Below are 9802 nucleotides of genomic sequence, written 5' to 3'. Positions count from 1 at the left end.
AGATGGAGAAATTCTTAAACGTGCGTGGTCAAAAAGAGCGTAGGGGAAGGTTTGATGCACAGATCTGGATGAAAGGAACGGACAGATAAAAGAAAGAGGATGATCTTGACTGGAGGAACTTCTCTCAGCTGATCATTAAGGTGGACCGTGAAGGCATTTAACTCTGTGGGAAATAAATTAAATGAGTAATGGTCCAATCCAGAAGACAATCTCAAGACTGTTATGCGTGATTGGAACCAAGTATGTCGAGTTCACCGTTTCCAGAAGTTGGAAAAAAAGGTTTGAATTAGAAGAGCAGTTTTAGACGTGTGGAAAACCCAGCATGGGGATGTTGGTTTGGTTTACTGGAGCAACTGATGGACTCTAAGGGCGCACTCACACTGTCCTTCCGCACCGCGCCAAAACAGGTTTTTCGGGTCAAGACTAGTGCGTTTTACTCCCACGGCCCGTTTGGGAGAGGTGGGCTTTAGTAAAGCACGTTTGCACGTGTACGAGCACGAGCGTGCGCACGTGTACGAGCACGAGGCCTACGGCGGTTCTGAGGTCATTTCCTGTGCGCCTGTTGGGACGTAGAAAAAAGAAGGAGGGACCATGCGCGGACATTTAAAACAATGGCGGTGAAAGGTTCACGTTGGTGTGATGCGGAGGTGGAGTGTTTACTGCAGATTTGGTCGATGAAAAGATTCAAAAACAGTCGACAAGACGCACAAAAACTCTGAGGTCTACGGAAAGATCTGGAAACAAAGCCACGCATCGCCATGACGTCATCAATGCGTGTGACGTGTTACGGCGTGATGACGTATAGGCAGCAAGAAGCATTCTCCGAGGCCCAGGTAGTGTGAGTACAAACGGGCCTGGAGGGGGGGGCAAGGACCCTAAAGCACGGGGCACAGGACAGAAGGACAGTGGGAGGGCGCCCTGAGGGTCTCCCTCACAGGGGTGTAGTGCAATATTTTTTACTACCGGGGCGCACCTATGACGCACGCGCCTTATTGAAATGGTACACCTTTACTGAGGTTGTGTATCCTCCTGTGACACGTCTAAACAGACCTAATATGAGTCGACTGTAAGGTCTTTCTCCTGCGTATTATTTGCACTTAAATATATTTATATTTCACACAGAGCGTGATTATTACACGGTGAAAAAGTGACGTTCCTTTTTCGGATCACGGCCGATTTTACAGGGCTTTCGCAAATAAAGACATCAACCAATCAGGTTGTTTGTTTACCTCTGAGGATTATAAAACCCCGACACAGAGGTCTGCTGCTGGGCCGCGTTCATCTGGGGAGCAGACGGAAGACTGTCTGACTTTCATCCTCCACCAAAGCTTCTTTCTTCTAATCTTTCACAATAAAAGCCTTAGACACACACACACTAGGTAGTTAACTGTCTACCAGAGCAACTTCATTCATTCATTCAGAGAATTCAACCAAAGAGTTGAGCTTTTCTTGCGCCGGCTAACTTCTATATATCACCTCCGCCTAGCAGCAGGAACCACACACGGCTCCTCCTGAGCTCTTTATGTCCAACATTCGCATCTCTGCCGCCGTCGTCCGGTCTTTTACCGCTCTTTGACAGCAACCGGGAACTCTAAGGTGGAGTGTTTGTGCAAGAATTGACGTCTTTAATCAAACCGAGTCACCTTAAAACTATTTGTTCTGCCTGAATGTCAACCGGATCATATTATTCTGTTTTTCTTACTTGGAGAAAGAAATGCCGCAGTGCCACTCCGGTGCGTTCCCCCTGCTTCCTGCTTCCTGCAAAGAACTCACCAAACTGTTTTCCTCTGAGAAAACAAACTCTTCCACACGCTGAACTGTTCCAGAACAATCAAGATCCAGACGAGGAAGGAAGCTTAAGAGCTTATCCAGACTTCCACCATGTCAGAAATTACAGGACAGACTGTTGTGTAACGTTGACATTCACCAACTACACAAATGATGTCAGATGAGGTTCACTGAGTACGAGGTTAACCCAGTTGAAGGATAACTGCGACTGGAGTGCATGACGCCAGAACTGGAGCTCAGAGTCCATAGTCTTGCGTTGCCACAGGAAGATCACGGCCAAAGTTAGGTAGTCTGCAACAGGCTTTAGAGAACTTCAACAGTACCGTACAGAGATATCAGGGAGGTGCAGTTGTTCAGTTTCTAATGATGTCCTGGAGCGGCAGGTTGAGATACTGCGGTCAGTCTGGAGCAGCAGAAACGCAGTCGAAGCATCGCCGAGATCAAGATCCGCAACATGGAGCGAGCCAAAGCAGACGCCGACCTGCGAAACAACACGCTGCAGAGAGAGATGGAGCTCTTCTTTCAGATGTACGGAGAGATCAAAAGAAGAGGAGGGGATGAAGGAGGAAGGAGAGGAGGAGAGAGTCTCTGAGATTGGACAGAGAGATGGAGCGTAGGGGACGCCAGAATCGGAGCTCAGAGTCCATAGTCTTGCGTTGCCACGGGAAGATCACGGCCAAAGTTGGGTAGTCTGCAACAGGCTTTAGAGAACTTCAATAGTACCGTACAGAGATATCAGGGAGGTGCAGTTGTTCAGCTTCTACCATCTAAATGGACCCTTTAAGACTGAACTCCATGTGGGACATTCAGGCATCGTGCGTCAACCGTGAGGCAACATATTCATGATCTATGAGCCAACTGGACTTTTCCCACCAGCTGCACTCAGTTTTTCACTATAGTAAGAACATATTGACTGGACTCAACACTGACTGACTTAAGTGGCCTGCTGTGCTGTAAGTCCTGCAGACTGAAACTGGGTGGTTCTGTTTTGGACAGTTTGAGTGCAAAGCATCACGAGACAGAAGTCCTGTCCACTCTGCATGAAGATGCCTCTGAATAAAGTAAACTCAGATCATTTCATCAGTGAATCTTTTTCAGTGTATTTGTCAGTTCTGAACTTGTGTCCAGTCGGATTTCTTTGGTACTCACCGAGTTCTGGAACCGGCAAACCAGCAGCCAAACCAGCCGCAAGACCTGCAGGATGGTTATGGTTATCTAATGGTCATCTAATGGTTAAGGTTAGGCATCGAAATCTAGTGGTTAAGGTTAGATGGTTACAGTTACACAGCGAAATCTAACGGATACGGTAAGATGGTTACGGTTACACATCGGAATCTAATGGTTAAGGTGAGAAGGTTCCGGTTTGGCATAGAAATCTAATGGTTACGGTTTGGCATAGAAATCTAATGGTTATGGTTAGGAAAGATGGGCAGAAAGCGAGTCTCGCAGGAGTTTTTGCAAGTTTTTGCAAGTTTGCCAGACCAATAGGAGCCTATTTTAAAACAGGTCCTATGTTCCCCGGTCACAAACACAGTGGGGAACACAGGTACGCTCCCAAAGTTATCACTCGTCTGATGATCGTGATGTGATCGTGATGTGATCGTGATGTGATCGTGATGCGTTTCCTACCTGCTGACAGGAGTGGGTTTCACTCCTCCACTGCAAACCCTCGCCTCTGCAACTCGCCCTAAACCACAGAAAATAAACAATGTAAATAAATAAATCAGCTAGAACATCAATGGTGCCTTCATGTCCTATGGAAAATGTGGTAAATACCAAAAGCCATCGTGAAAATTGCATTTGAACACCCCCTCAGGTGGTGATTTCAACTGGGGAGCTTCATAGAATATTTAGAGATGAGACAGATGAGGTAACCTTTGACCTTTTCAACATGGCGGCGTCGTGAATGCTCGCTATTAAACGTTTTCTGCTGCTGTTAGCGGATAGTTTTGTAGCCTTTACAATGTTGTGACATAGATAATTTCAACATCATGTGTTGACACCTGGTGTGATTTTCAAAAATACTGTTATGTCATGTTTAATTTCACTACGACAACCGGAAATTGCCATCTTTCCCGTAGCACCTGAAGGCAGCACCTGTAATTCATGAGCTAATGTTCAGAGAAGCGGTGTAACTTACTTTTAGCAGTTTGTGTGTTCAGATGAGGCGCTGTAAACAATAAACTTTATTAATTTAGCGTATTAATTTAGCCGTTTAGACCGGAAGTACTTAGCTCATAACATAACAGTGACCGCGCACTTTTTCCAACGGTTCCCGGATGTGATTTCCTCACATTTATTTCCCCATTTCTTATTTAAAAGAGTTATAAACCAACTGATAAATTCATCTTGATATAAAACTTTTGATTCGACGTAAAAACAAAAGGTAAAAAAGAAGAAACGCCAAAGATACAAAGCTGTTTAAGGTTTAAACGGTAGCAGCGCAGTAGAATATTCGCGGGTCGGTCAACGTCTCCATGGTAACAGTGAGCTCCGACCAATCAGAGTCGCCGCTGTTACGCAAAGGATTGTGGGTAGCGTAGTACTTTTTTGACGAACGGTTTTTCTTCTCATTTTAAGTCAGAAAGACAAAGTAAAAACATATCAATAGGCAAATCAATAAATATAGAAATAAAAAGGCACTTTAATAAATTTAAAATGTGTAGAAATTGGTGGTTAATGCTGGTTTAGCGACTAACTGTCATTCATCATGGTTTAAAAAGAAAAGGAAGGCCAGAGGTGTAGTAATGTGTATCCACGGCAACTGTGGGCATTAAAATACAACAAGTGAACTTATTTTTAAGTGTTGTCTGTGTTAAAGTCTCACTGTGTGTTTTCACATCATTAAACTTTACTGGAACATTTGAAAACGTCTTGACCTGCGTTCGGTTCCACCTTGATAGCAAAGCAAACGTTAGCTAGCTAGCTAGCACTAGTGTTAGCCTGTGAATGTTCTGATTTGTCCAGGTCATCGTTTCCACCACCTACGTAGGTGGTGGAAAGGTTGGCTCGGAAATATTGCAGATTACAGAAAACCACCTACGAACGGTTTGGTCCTAGACAAATAACTAAGTCCAGTTGCTTTTGACTGAAACTGCTTTGAGGATAGCACTGGTGTTAAAACACCACACACTTTAAAAGACATATTGAAGCACTGAGTCTTGTTGTTCTGGTGAGAATGTAACATTTATTCTTACATTTCAAACTGTTTTGGCAAAGAAACAAAGTGAACACTAGCGACAGTACAACTCAAGGGAAAAGTCTCTTTACCATCACGTGGGAAACTGTAACTTCACACTAACACAGAGGAGATCAGATGTGATACTTCAGACGGGGAGAGGTTTAAAGGGAACAGCGTCACACTTTAAAACACAAACGATGAAACAGAACAGAACAGTGTGTCGTCGTCTCTCTGCTCAACACAACATCTAACGGACGCCACAGCAGAGAAACGGGCGAGGAATGACTTCACATGAAATTCATCTACTTCAACAGCTGCGGCACATAACGAATGGGATCTATTACCAGCTAACGGTCAGCGTGCACTTAATAAAACTGGAATAATAACAATAACCATCAGCCAGCGCTCGTTACGCCCCACACACACACACACACACACAATCTTTCAGAAACCTCGTATAAAAAGCCATTTATCAGCAGTAAGCTAGCACTGCAGCAGTAAGCTAGCACCGCAGCAGTAAGCTAGCACCGTTGGGATGTTTGACGCCTCTGTAGTGAGACTAACAGCACATTTCTTAGCTTCTCCTGCTGCTCTAGCGGCTAACGCACCGACTGTGCGTACGAAACAGGAATCCTTCAAATTTGACCGCTGGGAGAAAACAAAACAGACATGTTAAAGTGTATTTCCTGCTTAGGATGATGGTCTTTTTTTTAGCACTTACATACATCAGATAAACCATTGAGACAGTTTTTTTTTTGAGAAATCCAGGACAGCCACTAACAGCCGGATGTGGCTAACACCCATTAGCTCGGGGCAGCACGGTGAAGGCATTCAAAGGTCTTTTTTAACCACTTATACTGCTGAAAATAACAGCAAACCTCTGCAGCAGCATTAGAAGAGTCCCTACACATAAAGCCAAGTTCAGAGGAAAGATTCGAAACGCAGCAAAACAGTTTTAGAACGTTACTGGAGAAAGTTGGAGCAGTCTCGTCTGTACTCAAACCGGCTGATGTCGTCTCCTGAGACTCAAGTGACTCCGTATTTTCACAACTAGAAATGCAGCTGTAGCGAGTATCTCGTTGTCTCTGTCCTCATTTATATTTGATAATGCTACAAATTACATCTAGCTACGAAAAAAGTCGGAGGTTAGAGCAGAAGCACAGAGATTCATTTCTATGCAGATGACACACCGTCTCACTGGTGTGAACGGGCAGGTTTCAGAACGTGCCTGACCCGATCACTGCAAGTTTCAGTCTTTGGTCTGAACTGGGCTTAAAACAAAGCAGCAATGGGCTCCTTCCACTGTAATGGACTTTACTATGAGAGGAGCTGGTACAGGGGCCAGTAGGTTAGTCTTTAAAACACTCTTTAATAAACTCTTGCTTCACTAACTACGTTGTTGCTGCTTTGTTGTGTGTGTAGGGACTCTTCTCATGCTGCTGCAGAGGTTTGCTGTTATTTTCAGCAGCATTAGTGGTTAAAAAAAGACCTTTGAATGCCTTCAGCGTGCTGCCCCGAGCTAACCACCGTTAGCCACGTCCGGCTGTTAGCATCTCTCCTGGATCTCTCCGTTAATAGTTGTTACATGAAACGGATTATTTGATGTGTGTAAGTGCAGGAAAAGACCATTTTGCACCAGAATGACACTTTACCTGGACTCACACACTGAAAACTTAGAAGCTTTAAAGCTTTTAGTCCTTAATTTCCTTCTTAAATTGAAAACACTGCGTGTCAGTGTGCGAGTCCCGGCCACATGTAGCAACAGATACACATATAAAAACACTAATCTATAAATTAAAACATCTACACACATACAAAACAACGGAAACACACATCAGTGGAACGTTGCAGTGAGCAGGCGCCTGCCGAGGTTTCATTTCCTGAGACACTTTTTGTTTTATAGTTGTTTTGTTCTGTTGGTTGAAAGGAATTGGACTTATTTCCCACGTCCTGCTGACTGAACGGCTCCTCTCAGAAGACAAAGGGGAGTTTTTTTAGAGACAGACATTTAAGACCATCAACACTGAAGAGGAGGAGGGTTCGTGTCAGGGTGCAGGATCGAACTCACGGTCTCTGGAGTGGGGATAAAGTGCATTTAAAGGGGGTCGTTTTAAAAGCAGGATCGTCGTCGTCACCTGGACTCGAGGTCACGTTGAAGTCTTTAAAGTCACCGTTTGGAAAATACAGTTAAATACAGATGAAACGGTTAAATATGGAGTGAAGCTGACAAAGGCCAAAATGAATCATTTAATCAATTCATATATAATTAATATTCCATTAAATGTATAAAACATAAAGGAATTATTAGCTTAGCTTATTTATTTATGCCCCTATTTTTACTTTCCTATTTAATTATCCCTTCATTTATATTTGTATTTATTTAGGATTTTTTTAAATGAATATTCTAAGTGTTTCTTTTTTCTATTATTTCTAAATGTCCTTTTAAATATTTTAATTATTTTTTATTATGCAAATTAAATAATTTCCTGCACATTTCTAGAAATCTCCTGAAAAATGAATAAATAGGAACTTTATTGTATTATTTTTAAATTTTCTTATTTATTCACATTTGTATTAATGCCCTTATATATGCATATTCTTTTACTTTCCTATTTGATCATCCCTTTAATTAGTGTATAATTTTATTAATTAAAAAGTTTAATTTTTCAGTTTTATTTCTTCATTTTTATGCATTTTTTTTCCATTATGCAAATTATGTCATTCCCAACAATATTAAATAAATAGGAACATTATTGTATTAATTCCTTTATTTATTTCCTATTCAAGTTTTTTTTTAAACAATATTTTATTATTTTTATTTATTTGTTTTTCAAGAGAAAAATCGATTACACAGTTTATTAATTAATTGCTGACATTTATTTTTAATATTATTTTGGTCCATTTAATAACATTTAACTTTAATTTAAGTTCAATTTAAGTCATTTATTTTTAATATTTTCGTCCATTTAATAACATTTAAATTTACTTTATTAAGATTTTTCCAGGTTCACTCGTCCACAGTTAAGAGAGAGAGACGGGAGTAAATGCTTTAAACCAGTGCAGGTGAAACGGACGAGCTCACTTTGATTCCTGCTGAATAACTTTGCGTTTGTTTCACCTGGAGGTTTGTTTACGAGCGCCGTCGTCTCTGTGTGACTGTTGTCAGCGTCCGCAGTGACGGCCACGACCCCGTTGACTTAAATCATCATGAAAGACAGGAAATACGTACAAAACGGACTCAAACGGGAGCGGAGTTCTATTAAAACAGAGTGAAACCAGAGTCAGACCTGTAGGATCCACACAAAACATCAACAACGCAGAGAGCGCTTCTTTTCTTTACGCGGCGCCCGAGCGGCGTCCTCTCAGAACCCCGAGGGCGTCAGGATGTTCATGTCTCTGGGCTTGAGCTTGTGCGGCCGCGCTCCCTGCCGTCGGCCCTCCACTGTGGGGATCTCCATTTTGGGAGGGGCCGTCTGAGCGGCGGGGGTGTCGGCCAGCCGCGTGGCCTGGGACTTCATCACCTCCATGGGGGTCGGCTTCTGGGCGCCACGGTACGCCTGCAGCGCAAAGCCTGCTGGGAAAAGAGAGGAGGGAAAATGATTTAGCATATATTGGCAAAGAGATCGAACGAGGAACCTCGACGCAAACAATAGGCGTCCACTAAAAGTGTCACTGCCTGAAATTATGGAAGGATGGAGAAGTCTCGTTCCTTCAGAGAGGAAGAGTAGGGCGCACTCCCACTGTGCCTCCGTCCCGTGCACGTTTCAAAGCTAAAGTCTGGTTCCTTTGACCAGTGTGAGTGCAACCGTACCACGTCTAGGAGCGGCACGCTTGCCGTCCACGGCCCGTTTGGGAGAGGTGGTCTTTAGTAAAGCACGTTTGCACGTGTACGAGCACGAGCGTGCGCACGTGTACGAGCACGAGGCCTACGGCGGTTCTGAGGTCATTTCCTGTGCGCCTGTTGGGACATAGAAAAAAGAAGGAGGGACCATGCGCGGACATTTCAAACAATGGCGGTGAAAGGTTCACGTTGGTGTGATGCGGAGGTGGAGTGTTTACTGCAGATTTGGTCGATGAAAAGATTCAAAAACAGTCGACAAGACGCACAAAAACTCTGAGGTCTACGGAAAGATCTGGAAACAAAGCCACGCATCGCCATGACGTCATCAATGCGTGTGACGTGTTACGGCGTGATGACGTATAGGCAGCAAGAAGCATTCTCCGAGGCCCAGGTAGTGTGAGTACAAACGGGCCTGGAGGGGGGGACAAGGAGCCTAAAGCACGGGGCACGGGACGGAGGCACAGTGGGAGGGCGCCCTCAGGTGGACGGATGTTGTCGGTGTGCAGGTTCAGCCCAGTTCACTGCAGCTCCACTCAAAAACCAGTCAGTGACACAGAAAAACAGGAGGAACAGGGTTCAAAAATCCCCTTTAGTTCATAGATATCACCATGAAACTTCCTCACTTGGTTACCGACATTAACACATTTATGTTTTACAAGTTTACTTAAAGGTTGTGTTTTACATAAATACAAATTAAGCATTTTGTTTCTAACTTTTGGTGAATTTAGGAGAAATCTACGGACACAAACGGACAAAGTGAAGTCACAAATACACGGTTTCTTTCCACCACAGTGAAAGAAAACGCGTTAAGACGGAGAAATGGGAGAAAATCTCACTTTTTGGTCGGGTTTCTCCCTTAATTAGATTCTTTTAAGGCGACATTTGAAGCGTCACCTACCTAAAGTCATCCTGGGAGAAAGATTTGGATCGTTTCCACATGTGAGAATCTAACAGTTGCTCCTCAGCAGCCGCGGCGCTCGAACTGTGAACGC

General features: G+C 43.6%; 1 protein-coding gene across 2 annotated transcripts in view; it reads right to left on the bottom strand.

Annotated features, from left to right (window-relative positions):
* Nucleotides 1-7657: 7657 nt before the first annotated feature.
* The window catches only part of kiaa1191 (KIAA1191 ortholog), an 8764-nt gene continuing 6619 nt past the window's right edge, over nucleotides 7658-9802 (bottom strand). The window contains exon 9 of one of the 2 annotated variants that reach the window (XM_083926900.1): nucleotides 7658-8543. In XM_083926900.1, the coding sequence (XP_083783026.1) occupies nucleotides 8332-8543 (212 nt within the window). In that variant the 3' untranslated portion in view covers nucleotides 7658-8331. The remainder of the gene's footprint in view (nucleotides 8544-9802) is intronic. The other variant, XM_083926901.1, reaches the window with a different exon arrangement.

Source organism: Echiichthys vipera (assembly GCF_963691815.1).
Source record: "Echiichthys vipera genome assembly, chromosome: 14".
In the NCBI taxonomy this organism is placed as follows: Eukaryota; Metazoa; Chordata; class Actinopteri; order Perciformes; family Trachinidae; genus Echiichthys; species Echiichthys vipera.
Note: the sequence above shows the minus strand (reverse complement) of the source record. Positions and strands in the feature narration are given on the sequence as shown.